The sequence below is a fragment of the Aethalodelphis obliquidens genome, unplaced genomic scaffold, assembly GCF_003676395.1.
Source record: "Aethalodelphis obliquidens isolate GAN/ISIS:26980383/991018 unplaced genomic scaffold, ASM367639v1 scaffold3, whole genome shotgun sequence".
NCBI classification, from domain to species: Eukaryota; Metazoa; Chordata; class Mammalia; order Artiodactyla; family Delphinidae; genus Aethalodelphis; species Aethalodelphis obliquidens.
Genome location: NW_020837947.1, coordinates 33,769,342 through 33,783,376, shown reverse-complemented (window position 1 = coordinate 33,783,376; position 14,035 = coordinate 33,769,342). Strand labels below are relative to the sequence as shown.

Below are 14,035 nucleotides of genomic sequence, written 5' to 3'. Positions count from 1 at the left end.
TCACATATAAATTAAATATAAATAAGCTGTGTGTAGGGATGTGTGTTTGAATCTTGAACTTCCAGGCAAATATGCTCATTCTACATGGAGAAACCAGTTGCTATTCAAGGGATCTCCAGCAGCAATAGAATATTTTCTTTAATGAACTTCCAAAAAATAAAGAAAGGCAAAAGAGAGATAAAATTTGCATCGAAGGCAATTAGACATTAAATTTTATGCCAGTTTAGAATCTAGTATAAAACTCTAATTTAATATAAACTCTGTTATACCTAGAAACAGAAAACTTAACATAGAATAAGAGAAAGGAGCTTTATAAATTAAAGATTTTCTTTTCTTCCTAATTATTCAAGTTCCCATTTTTCATTAAAATAATGCTAAGAAATTGGTAGGTTGGTATCCATCTCCTTTCCTTTAGAAATAGGACAGAAATTGTACAAATGTCAGAAATTGAGAATTGGGCAAGTAACTAAGGCAGAATTCTATGTTATTTGAAATTATATATACTGTATCATTCTCTATACCTCTGCCAGGTTGGTTCTCTAAGCTCCAGGGAACCCTATTGACAAGATACATGCTCTCTGAGGGTTCTGTGGAGCAGGCACTTGTCACTTTTAAAATACAGGAAATACATAAGCATAGCCCTTGGAGAGAAAAAAAAGGGAGAGAGATCATAGCTGACATATGGTATGTTAGGCAAACCTAGTCTTTTCTTTTTCTGTTTATTTTAAATTTAGAATCTGTATCTGTATGTTATACATCTGTGTATCCTGTGGATACATACATATGTGTAGATAAACTCTCACATGCACACTCCTCAAATAAATCTAACCTTATATTCTTGCGCTAATGGGCAATAATGATAATTACCCATCCTTGTTAATTGTTTAACCTAATCTTTAAAAATAAATTCCTTGTTAATTAGTCCATACCTCTAGAAAAATCCAGAACATCTGGTGAACATTCACTCTTAACTAATTCTATTAAAATGACATAGGTTGTACATTCCAAATTAAGGAACTTCACACAAGACAGCTTGTCTCTTCAGATCTATTAAGAACAAAAGCAAACTGCCGATGTTGGAGGGGAGTAAAGGAAGAAAAGGTACGATCTGCTCTTTGGGAAAGATCTCATCGAACTTGAGATGGAGCCCCAAACTAAAAATTATGAAGTTCTTTTTAAAATAAATGATCTTACCTTCATTGTTCAATTTGTCTGAGTAGGTTGTTCTTTACCACATATTCCGCATTTTTCTAAAGTTGTTTTTTCCCTGCTACTTTCTTATTTATCAATACAAATTAAAGGACAGAAAATAAGGAATGGGAAAGCAAATTAGAAGTGATTTGATTGATTACATGTAATGGGTCTGTGCTCTTTCATCCTTGTGGGGTCTGATTACCTAATGGTACTTAACTCTAGCAAGATCTAAATATTATTTGAGCTTAGTACTCTGGCAAATTTAAATATTCCAAAGCAATCAGATAGTTTTATTCACTCTACCTATATTTCATATTTCCCCATTCCTTTTAATTAATTTTTAAAATATTTCTACAATTATGTTAAAATCAATATACTGGCATGATGAATCTTTACTTAACACTCAAAATATGATTTCTTTATGTTAAAAAACTAAAAATGATTTCACTATACTGTAATTTAATTTGATTAAACATTGGTAGGTAGTCATTTTTAGTTTTTAGGAGGCCAAATAATGACTTTTCATCGTACAACTTCCCTTCAGTTATAAGACTGTAAAAAAAATATACGCAGGGATTTTGCCATTAGCTCAAAGCAATTATATGATAGACATGGTAGATATTCTTCCTTACTTAATGTTTAAAAATGTTGGAGATGAACTCAAAGTCGCCTAAAACAACCTACAATGGATTTTTTTTTAACCCATTAGGAAGTATACCCCTGTGATTCTGGTTTAAGTTTTAGCTTGTACAACTTCTAGGTGATATCAAATAACAAATTATACAATTGTATACTTCCTCACTTTTTTATCTAAAATGTCTGCTTAAAGCTTCAGGAGAAATTCCCTAGCTCTAATGTTTTACAGTTCCTCTCATCAATAGACTTCCCAAGATCCCATAACCACCATTGTTCCTACTGACTGCCCCAATGCCAACATTTTGATAATGCACAGAAGTAAAGGTTTAATGACCATTTTGGTGCACATCATGTTTCCTGCTCTCCATTTCTTCACTCCTTAAACATACAATCCAGGTCTATCACAACTTTCCTATTTCTGTAAGAGGAACTACTAGTTTCTGAATCAACAAAGCTCAAAATGCTGGCATTAACTTTAACCAATTTTATTTTTAATCATGTTTTAGCTCCCTTGCAATATACCATTTCTTTTTATACCCATTGCTTCCAGCATTAGGGAGATATTTATAACTTTATGTTCATATTACTGGTCTAGTTTTCTTGCCTTCATTTTCTCCTTCAGGTAATCTAGGCACCCACCTACCTAGCCATACATTCTGTCAATTATCTTTTGAGTATTCTCTGTACGCCATGAACTGTTCATGGAGAATGCAAAAGAGAATCATTTTGAACACTGCTGATATTTTCCTAAAACACCACTTTGGACATTAACTACTCTTCTCCAACATTCATCTTTGTCAAAATTATGTGATGCTCTCCCATTATCAAAATCTATTCTCACTACACTGGGGTTAATATCTTACCACATCCTGGTATCTCCATCTTGCTCTCACTACCTCCTAATGTATATCACCCATCTCAAACTTGTATGACCATTGTTACCTAAACATACCAAATATACTGTCAAAGAGTTTCCTCCTTTCTCCTTTTCTAGCTTTTCTACTTCTGACATAAAGCCTTCTCTAACTAGTTCACTCAGTAATTACTCTGTCTCCTAAAGCCAATGGAAGTAATTCTTGAGGTAGAGGTAACGAAAGGGTGAACTATGGGTAGAACTCAGTCATGTGGGATGCCTTTTCAATTTAGTCCTTAATCCACCCACAAATGATAATGCCACAGATGCATTGATAGGTACCATCAGTAGTATCTCTCTGGGAATTCTGGGGTTGAGAAAAGGCCAAGAACCACTGTCTTATAATATTTATTGCTTTTATCACTACCATGCTACATTACAAATACTATCTGGTATTATACTATTATAATAGTATCCATGCACCATTTTAAGTGCTGAGGTTACAATAATGAACATAGTAGTGAAAGTCTCTCCTCTCATGAAGCTTACATTTTACTAGGGAAATATAAAAAAAAAACATAAATTTTTAAAAAAAACTACATATATGTTGAAGAGGGGATAAAAACAATAAAGAAAAATAAATCAAGATGGGGCATAGGGGATGACAGGATGAAGAGCTCTATTTTATAAGCAGTGGTCAAGAAAGACCTATGTGCCCTTTAAGCAGAAACCTGAAGGAAGAGAAAGCTTCAGCTTTGTGGGTGCTTGTATTAGTTATCTCCTGCTGCATAACAAGTTATCCCCAAACTCTGTGGCTCAAAACAACAGGCATTTATTATCCCACAGTTTCTAGGGATCAGGAACTTGGGAGTGGCTCAGCTAGAGGTTCTGGCTCAGAGTTTCTCAAGGTCGCAAAAGTCGCTGGCTGGGCTGAAGTCCTCTAAAGGCTGAAAAGAAGATTTAACACAAAGGGCACACCTCCTAATGGTTTCGGTTAGAAAAAAAAAATCCTACCTACTATGATTCTACGGAATAAACATTAAGTTAAAATAACATCTATTTGATTTTACTCGGACCACATGACCTGTGTGCCCATAAAATGGGGCCAAAGGAAAATCAGATGCAACTATTTGATCTCTTTGTAATGAAATACTCTGCAGATCTATGAGGACGGTAGTCCTAATGTTTCAAGCTGTGTATATGTGACCAACTGACCCAGGAAATAACTCCAACATACAAGGTTTGTACTCCAACTAAACTCAGTTCTATATTCTGATCCGTATATCTGTTAAGCTAACACTGAGCATCAGACAATTTCTTTTCCTAATATAACTGTGGAAGAAATGATGGTTTTGATGGCATTTCATGACTATATCCTAGTTACCTGTCTAAAAATATATGGTACTTAATATTTTAAAATGCCAGTTTAGGTTTTACCTACAAAATAAACATTTAGTTATACCCTAGAATAGATAGCTTCCTGCCAGCTTAAAATAGGTAGAGCTTATATTTGGAAAATGCTGTGATAAAACACACATTCATTACTACACCTTACAATAAACTGAGTTCACCAATGAGGAACTTCTCTGTGTTTTAGCAATATTCTGCTGCTATTTTCATTATTTGAAAACACAGCTACATTGGGTCAATCTTTTAATAAATGGGACATTCTACACATTCTAATTTATAATTATACCTACTCAGGTTAGAATTTGAGTTCATTTAAGAAGAATATAAAATATTTCAGAAAAAAATAAATTATGCATTCTAGGGAACTGATTCCAAATGTGGGCAATATTCATTTTGAATCATAGTAATGATTGTCAAGTGATGACAGTTTTAAGGCTAGATCTCAAAAAAGTTGGTAAGGAGATTCAAAGGTCTAGTTAAGTCAACTTACAACCTTTAGAATGATTATATATTCAAAAATTAATTTTGTCAAAGAACCACACTTGCCAGAACTACATTGCACAAGTTTTACATTAGCATATGGACACCATCTTAATGAATACTGAAGAACTAAGTGGTTGGTGATACTGAGTTCTGCATTATTCAGAACAGGATTTTTCACTGGGGTGTACAAAATTTTGTACACATCATGACACCTTAGAAAGAAAGCTAGGTTAAAGCATTGGTAAGATAGGCAAATATACAGAAATATTATATAATTTATAATATACCAAAGAACTCATTCCAAAGAGAGAGCACGCCTTTTGTTTGATTTGGGGTAGTAATCAAATAAAACAATAAAAATATTTGTTATTACTTGAAAACCTCAAAAAACCAATATCTTGAATTCTTAGATGACTTTTTGCTCTGTTATCACCTCTAGAATAAAATCTACCATCATCTCTCACCCATAGTCTCCATTCTATCACTCCTCTCACCAAGCTTTATACACCCTACCACTGTAAAACCTTATATGGGAGGCATAGCCTCACCTGCATTTCCATTGCTTTCATTGTAGTGTGGTCCAGTAGCTCTTCTCATTGAGACCGTGGTGCCTTCAGGTCTGGTTTACCCTCAGTTCATTCTCCATGTTTCTACTCAGAGTGATCTTTCTAAGAATATACAATTGCTCGAGATAGTTTCCACTTAAAATCCTTCTGTGGCCACCTTCAGTTTTTAGATGGACACTAAACAGCCTCTTGCTAGGGCTCTTGCTTTCTTCTCCACTCTCAGCTCCTGTTACTTCTCCCACACACCCTTCCTTCTCAACGACCTGAACTACTTGCTGTTCTATCAATAGAACACGCTACACTATGTCACATATCCAGTCTTTCTCTTTGTGGTCATTTGGAAAGCCCATTGTCCCTTTTCTTCTGAGCAACCTCTCTCCTCTTCTCAAAGTGACCCTTGGCTAAGCTCATTTCTACTTCTCCTTCAAAACTCAGCTCTAGTACCACATTTTCTAGCTGCTGTCACTTCACTTATCATACTGCATTGTTACCATTCATTTATGAGTCTACCACCTCCACTTGAGGGTACATACTACATTTGCTTTCATGATTTCTATTCTAAGTATCCATCTCAGCTTCTGGCACATATTGAATGCTACTGAATCAATAAATTTATATGGAAACCATTGATAATTTTAGCTTTCTTGGTACAACTAAACTAAACTAAATGTACAAACTCTGCATAACAAGGATTTCCTATGTGCTATAACAGAGGCTTTGGAAATTGGAGTTTGTTTGACATTAGGTACACCAGAGGAGAAAGATTTATATTTCCACTGGAGTTGGAACAAACTGATGGTAAAATGCAGTCTGGCAGAGGCTAGTAGTACTGAAAAGTAGGGAAAGATAGAACCTAGTATTTAGGGCCTGTGATAGCAGACAAAGCTAACAAATGGATACTCTAAGGAGGTTTAGCTAGGTGGTAAACAGGTCTGGCTTTTACCCAGAGGTGAGGTGATGGGCCACAAAGTGGAATGGCAACAAGCATTAGCAGAAAAGAGATTCTGATAGACTGACATAAATAAAAAAGAAATTGGGTAGAAAGTCAACTAGTTTCAACAATCTGAAGGGAGTGATGAGGATCCAATCAAAGATTTGAAGTACCATAAATACAGTGATATGAAAATGGATTACATCAAATTGGGTTCTCATTTTCAAAGAAATTCGAGCATTGGACAAGATGAGCCTCAAGATCAGCCTCCAGTTACAGGTAGCGGTGTTGAAGGTAGGGATGTGGTCAGAGGAAGGAAGACAAGATTACCCGACTGCGTGAGTCAAACAAGCAAAGGAGGCAGGGCTCATCTGAAGCCTAATAGCTTGACTAGACCAGTCTGGTCCTGCCACCAGGCCCCACCTATGGGTGATCCCAGGTAGCTGGGCAAGTCAGTTGGAAAACAGATTTTTTTCTTGGTAGTAACATTCTTTTAAAAAACTTCTTATTTTAAAAAGTATATAATTATTTCTTCTTGTAGTATTCCTGGAAATTAGAAATTTTGTGGTAAGTAAATGTAAATAAAGTCAAAGAAGGACTTTTGACTTAAAAACATGTTATCGATAATATACTCACTAACACAATAAAGTTTGTGAACACCAACTACAAGCAAAGGATTTACAAGGCTGCCGACCCCTCTGATCGTCCATGACAAATCTGGGCAAAGGTTTGTGTTTTGTTGTGATCATTTTATCTTTGATTTACAATGCTTAGCACAGTGTCTGGCACAAAATACATGGTCAGTTAATGTTTGTGTAATAATTTGATTAAATTAATAAAGAGGGTAATTTACATTATGTAGCACTATTGTGCAATAATAATAATATACTGTGTGTGCAGCTTACATTAAGTAAAGCTGAGTTCACTCAAATATCTAACTCTTAAAAGATAATTGCAAGTACCTGGTAGCTCATTAAACAGTAGCAGAACTGAACAACTATAAAGTAAATTTTATCACAGGTAGGAACATGTGAATGACTCTGATTACTGGTCAATAGTAAACGATGTTGAATGCAGGCATTTTCTCTTCCTCCTTTGGATCAGCAATGAGACTCACAGATCACTCATTCATGAATAGCAGTATGCACTTTGCATTTTCACGTAGCCAGTGTTTCACAAGTGTTTATATTACAAATGTATCCAATCATCTCTTTTTCTCTGGTGTGGTATTACCATGATTTTCAGCCAGACATGAGGTAAGAGTCTCCTTTATGGACTCAGGTTCTTTTATCAATTTTTTTTTAAATTAACAAAAATACTTCTTCCTTTCCAATGATATAGGATTATTTAAATGGTTAATATGTGCTCATAAGATCAAATGTATTCATTTTACACACAGAAAAAAGATTAATTTTATTTTGTAATGAATATGTAAACAACTTGATATAACTCAATTATGAATTACATGCACTAATTTCTCTGCCTTGATTTATTTCTCAACAGAAGTATGAAAACAAAAGTATCCACAAAATCTACAAGTTTCAAATGGAAACTTGCCTAAGTTTTGGACAATCTGTCTAATTACAAACACACAGGAATTAAAATCGTTAGAATGATTTGACTCAATCCTTGAAAATAACATGGCTCATAATTTCTGCAAGATGAGGATAAGGTGGGAGATTTTAATACTGGATAAAGTAAATGGCAAATTGAATTTTAATATTTACTATGGAATTCCCGATAAGCAACAATTTAGGAATTAAAGGTCACATTGGCTGCATTCATTTTAACTATTCTCCTTTTATTTCCTCAAAGCTTCCTATTTTTCAATCACTCATGAAATTATTCATAACAGATTTAATGCAATGGACAGGAGTTATTTTCTCATTCTATACCTGACAAATACCTTCACAGCTCGTATACCATAGATGCCAACAGAGGAAGGGAAATGAAATGGGACTAGAGAAAATAAAATCAAAGAGCAAAGCTGTTAAATGAAACAGCACAGAGAAGTGAATGGTTCAGTTCATGAATATCTCAAAATCCCCTGCCCCTCTTACCTGATAGGTGCACCTTTAGCCTGTGCTGGTCTCAACAATACAGTTATTGTGGTGGCAGTTTCATTGAGAGAGGCATCAACTCCTTCATAGTCAGGTAAAGTTGGAGCTGATAAATGATTAATGAGGAAAAAAAGGTTTCAATCAATGAACAGAAATATATCATAGTTCAAGATGAATAAATGATCCTGACTAAGGGAAAAATCAATACTTAATATCTAAACTGTACCTTAACATATGCCACTGAGTGTTAACTCCAGGAACCTAAAGCAGCAGAAGATATGAAGCAAAGATTTGTTGTTGAAATTTAAATTATAATCTGGCAGCTTGTGACACACACTCCAAACATTTTGTGAAGATGTTTTAGCTTTTAGTGTCCTGAGATTGTGAAATCAGCATTGATGGGATGGGAGGAAGGTGTCAACAGCATAGGCCTGGCTGCACCTGGAGATGTGGAGATAGAAATGGCAGGAACCTAGGTAAAGGGCTGCCTGGGAGAGGTGGTGTTGCTTATGACCTAATGGTTGTGGAATGACCCAGCATTAGCCTAGACTACTTTCACCACTGTGGTCACAATAGAAACATATCTAGGAAGTATGTTGAATGGGAATGGGAACTTTAGCTGTTATTTACCATGAACTAGTGCATTAGTTGCCACATTCTTGAAAAGAAGAAACTTAAAATTTTTCAAAATATTTGACAATGCTTGGGGGTGAGAGGGCTTCCTAATCTTGAACTGGGTGAATAACCTCAAATGGCTTTTGATGCTTTCCATGCAGAAAGATGTTTAAGGGAGTATATGAACAGTGAAATGTGTGCATTAACAGAAAAATTGAGAACAAATAGTATTTAATAAAAATTTTAGAGTATTTCATTCATTCATTCAACATTTACTGAATATTTATTATGTGTCAAATTTTACGAGACATGCTATAAATATAAAAGCAAATGAAGTGTGGTTTCTGACATTTATAGAATTAAAAGTAGGGATTCACATTTATCAAGAGTGAGAGTCTTATAAAAAGCAAAGAAATTATAGCAAAATTTAGGTCACCAAAAGAGGGGACAGTTAATTAGCCAACACAGTGGTTCTCAAACTAGGGAGATCAGAAGCACCTGGAGGGTTTCTTAAAACACAGATCGCTGCCCCTCTCCCCTACAGTTTCTGATTCAGTAGGTCTGGGGAGGGGCCTGATAATGTACATTTCCAGGATATTTCCAGGGGATCTGGATGCTGGGGGACCACAGCTGTCTAAACTAGTGTTGGGGACTGGGAAGATGAAACAGAAGACTTTCACTGTTGAGGCAGTGCTTGAGCTGAATTTTAAAAGAAGAGTAAGGGCTTCCCTGGTGGCGCAGTGGTTGAGAGTCTGCCTGCCGATGCAGGGGACACGGGTTTGTGCCCCGGTCTGGGAGGATCCCACATGCCGCGGAGCGGCTGGGCCCATGAGCCACGGCCGCTGAGCCTGCGCGTCCAGAGCCTGTGCTCCGCAATGGGAGAGGCCACAGCAGGGAGAGGCCCGCGTACCGCAAAAAAAAAAAATAAATAAATAAATAAAATAAAAACTCATCAGAAAGAGAATGCATGGAATAATATTCCAGAGAGAGGAAACAGAATACCTGAAGATATCATCACGTGAAAGGACACAGAGTGTTCTAACAGCTACAATTAGTTTGCTATGCCTGGAACTTTGGATTCATGGGTAGGAGTGGAGGATGGGAGGGGCCATAAAATGAAGGGTCATAAATGCTAATCATGCAAGGATGATTGGGCTTTATCATATTGGATATAATATACTTGATTTTGAAAAAAATTAAGGAAGAAATATATGTTGTACAAAGATGAATAGAAAAAAACACTGGAGCAAGGCAAGTCTAAAGGCAAGGATGCTGCTTCGAAAGATATGTCAATGATCTGCTTAAAATATGATCCAGATGGAAAGAAAGAAACAGTTTAGAAAGAGGCAAATTATCTGAGACTTATTTACAAGTAGAATCAACAGATACTATATAGGCATAATATGTATATGAGTATTATTTTATATGGGTGTATAATATATCATATGTGTATTATACATACACGCACACACACACATACATATAAACAATACTGCCAAGCATCATGCCTTCAATAACTTGATTTCACTTTAATTTAAGTTGCTTTTAAAATGCTGAAAGATAGAATTACTGGACTCAAGGCATAAATAACAATAAATTACCTTAAAAGTTCAAGTGAGCCTGAGAACCACACTAACCATAAATTTCATTAGCCTTAGCTTGATTACTATGTGTTCCCAAGATACAGTGATTGCAACGAAGTTTTAAAGTTCAAATCAAGCATCCATGTACATAGGTTGCTTCAAGTGAAACTGCAGTTAAATAACTCAAAGAAAATGCTAGGTGGGTGTTCTGGTCTTTATAAGTTTTTTTACTCAATAAAAAAAAAAATTGTGTCTGAACCACAATAAATTTTGGCTCTCAATAATGTTCATTTGTTCAATGTTCTCAGTTTTATAAAGTTTATGTCAATTTTGTACATATCTCTGTTGAAGGATCTTATTTATAGCACTATTGCTAATTCTAAAGGGTAGGAAATATGTTTTATTATATCATATCACCAAGTCATATTTTCTAGTAAAATAATTTCAATAAATATTTAAATTGATGATTTAGAATTGTTCCATCAAGTAAAGAATTGGCAATTTTAATACCTTGCTATTTTCTAACATAATGAATACTATTTTAAAATTCTTTTTTATTAGACTATTAAGATATATCAAATGCTATGCAAAAGGAACCATAACTCATATTGGAATAATTTTTTCCATGACATAAATTTTTAAAGTTTTATATTATATTCAAAATTTCCAAATAAAATTTTAGACTTAAAGAAATTAGAGTATGTGGTTTCTTTCTGATTCAAATTATATAATTTCAGAAGGATAGTAGAGATTTTTTAATGATGTATTATGATATACCACCAATATATGCTATGTAGAACTGTAATAAAAATGAACATGAAGGAACAAAAAGAATTTACAAATTCAAAATTAGTATTTTAATATGTTAAGTGGTTGACCCTTTAAAACATTTATTTTTCAAATTTAACTTTTCATTTACATAAGTAACATATATCCGTTTTAGTAATCTTAAATAAATAAGATAAAATATTAATACACATACACTGGGGTAGATATAGGGCATATTACAAAGCTAATTCCTAGCAAACTATGAAATTGTGAACATAACATAATGTGAAATTTAATTGTATTTGTTAATCAACCTAAAATTCTCCTGCACATTACCATTCTGAAATTTAGATGAATTTATGTGAGATCTCTAAGAGAAAGAAAAGTTCATATTTGTTTGTCATAAAATTATCAGAATGTCAGGGAAAAATGGAACAGAGAGACAAAGTATGTAGTACTGCAAGGATCTTCTACCATGCTTTTGATAAAATCCATTTACAGTAAAGATCAGATACCATAATAATTACCAACTCCTCAAACGTATAATAGGTTTTTAATATGAACTTTCATAATGAACTTTTAAAAATTTCTAATTAAGATATAATATAGCCTTTAAAAAGACCTTTGTCAATTAAAAAATGACAGATTTTGAGATTTGGGGGGTTTGGACATATAACAAATAATCTGTATTCAGATAATTCTTTAAAGTGCCTTCAATGACTAATTATATTAAAGATTCAATAAATGAGGTGAATTACACTCAGTATACATGTGATTCTCTAGGACATGCTATTACAAACCAATTCTGTTTGCCCTGTATTCATTTGCATACCTGAGATATTGGTGGTCACATTGATGGCTGTGGCTGGCCCAAAGCCTTTGACTGTGCTGGCTCTTATGAAAAACTGGTAGGTGGTTCCAGGATGGAGATGCATGAAGACATGGTGTGTACTGTTCCATAAATTTGATACAGTCTGGGGAGGTCCAGCCACTGGAACTGCAGGATCAAATGATCTTATGCTGCTGTAACTGACCTGTTTTAAGAAATATATTTCCTATTACATATCCAATATAAGTCATAATACATTCTAAATAAACCCCCTTGAGTAAGATAGCGTTCAAGGGCATCTGTGTGGAATGAATCACATTTTTTTCACTTCTTTTCCTTCTCTTTTTGATATGGTTATTTCACTGTCATTCTGTATCTATTGTCTGTCTGGCTGTCTCTCTATTTATTTATCTATTCATCCACAGATAAACCTAGAGTTATCTGACTGGATCAATATACATCTATTTTCTTCCATCAAAAGATAAATGAATATACTTAAATATGAATATATATCTATATATAATCTTATGGACATATATAATACAATGCATATGAAACCCAGAAAGCCCCACCAAAACTGAATCAAGAAGAAATAGATAATTTGAACAGACCAATCACTAGAAGTGAAATAGAATAGTGTAATAAACTCTCTGCAGACAAAACTCCCCATTCCTGTCATGTACTCTGTTGCCACTAGAAAGTAAGTGTTTTATGCTATAATCAACACTGATTACCCAGGAACAGAACTACACATTTGTGCAATTAAAATGATGCTTTCCTTTCTTCTTTTCAGGTTCTCATATTTAAAAATAAGATAATGATTTATATTCAAAGTTGAGATGAAGCTCTGTAATAGTCAGGTTTATGATATATTTTGCTTTTCAGGTGTTTCTCCCCTACTCTGAAACAACTGACATTGAATGGCCTCTCCTAAATCATAGTGTGAAATATGAGTTTCTTAATTTTATAAAAATTTATTCTTTACAATCACCAGTAAGTCTGTTTGACAAGGCCCATCCTACTTCTCTAAAACAACAACATTTACTTAAGAATTTGAAAACTCTAGGTGCCATACAACATTTGTTTTGATGCTTAATTTTGGAATCAAGGAATTTATAAATTAAAACAGAGAAGAACTAACATTGATTTTAATTCCCAATTCTCACTTATTTCTTTTCCATTATTTTTCGCTAACATTTTCTTTTACTCTCCCCTTCAATCCATATTTCAATAAACTTCCTTATTCTCCCAGTACCTCATATTGAGTGATGATTCCATTTGGATCCAAAGGTTCCTTCCAGTTCAAGAAGATCTTGTTTTCAAAGGATGTTCCTTGAAGAGAATTGACTGGTACAGGGCCAGGCACTACAAATAAATACATTTTTGGTTATAAGGATCCTTATATCAGAAACAGAAAAAGTAAACATATAAGCTAAACAGGTTAAAAGTAAATAAAATAAATAAAAATATGTCCTTAAAAAGAAAATAAGCTGTATGGCAAGTTTTTAATACATGGGAATACATGGGAATTCAAAGTAAATCAATCTACAAGCGTCTAATGCAGATTATGTACAACTGCAAAGTTATTTTTATTCAGAAGAATATTCTATCACCTTAGAGAGCTGAATAAATTGTGTAGTCTAGTTTTCTCTGTTGTATATACCTCTAATGACATGAAGATCTCATTTGTAATTTGTTTCAAGAACAGAGCTTTCCCTGAAAGATTTCCCTGAAAGATTTTTTGAAGATTATTATAAGTTCCTAAAGTGTCTCCATAACAATGTTCATACAATAATAAATTATAATAATAATTAACACTCCTTAGACTCAAAAGCCAAACTATATAGTACTGAATTGAAATGTTCATTAACAGTCAATCTGACTTTTATAGCTATATTTATTACATTTCTATAACTTAAAAAAAGAGCATTGATTATTACAATTTTTAAAAAACTCCTTAAGATGAATAGGTTTTAAAGTCATTGCTTCAGTCTTTCGAATGAAATTCCCTTTTTCAAAGCTAAGAATCAAACCATTTTATAACACCGGACTTCTTTAGAACTCAACTATCAACATAACTGGTTTTGAAGTGTTCCCAGGTATGACA

General features: G+C 34.0%; 1 protein-coding gene across 2 annotated transcripts in view; it reads right to left on the bottom strand.

Moving 5' to 3' along the window:
• Positions 1–14,035, bottom strand: part of PTPRK (protein tyrosine phosphatase receptor type K) — a 569,502-nt gene that overhangs the window by 97,304 nt on the left and 458,163 nt on the right. For both annotated transcript variants that reach the window (XM_027086803.1, XM_027086811.1), the window contains exons 9-11: positions 13,184–13,293; positions 11,932–12,133; positions 8,134–8,239 (exon numbers count right to left, since the gene is read on the bottom strand). In XM_027086803.1, the coding sequence (XP_026942604.1) occupies positions 8,134–8,239; positions 11,932–12,133; positions 13,184–13,293 (418 nt within the window). The remainder of the gene's footprint in view (positions 1–8,133; positions 8,240–11,931; positions 12,134–13,183; positions 13,294–14,035) is intronic.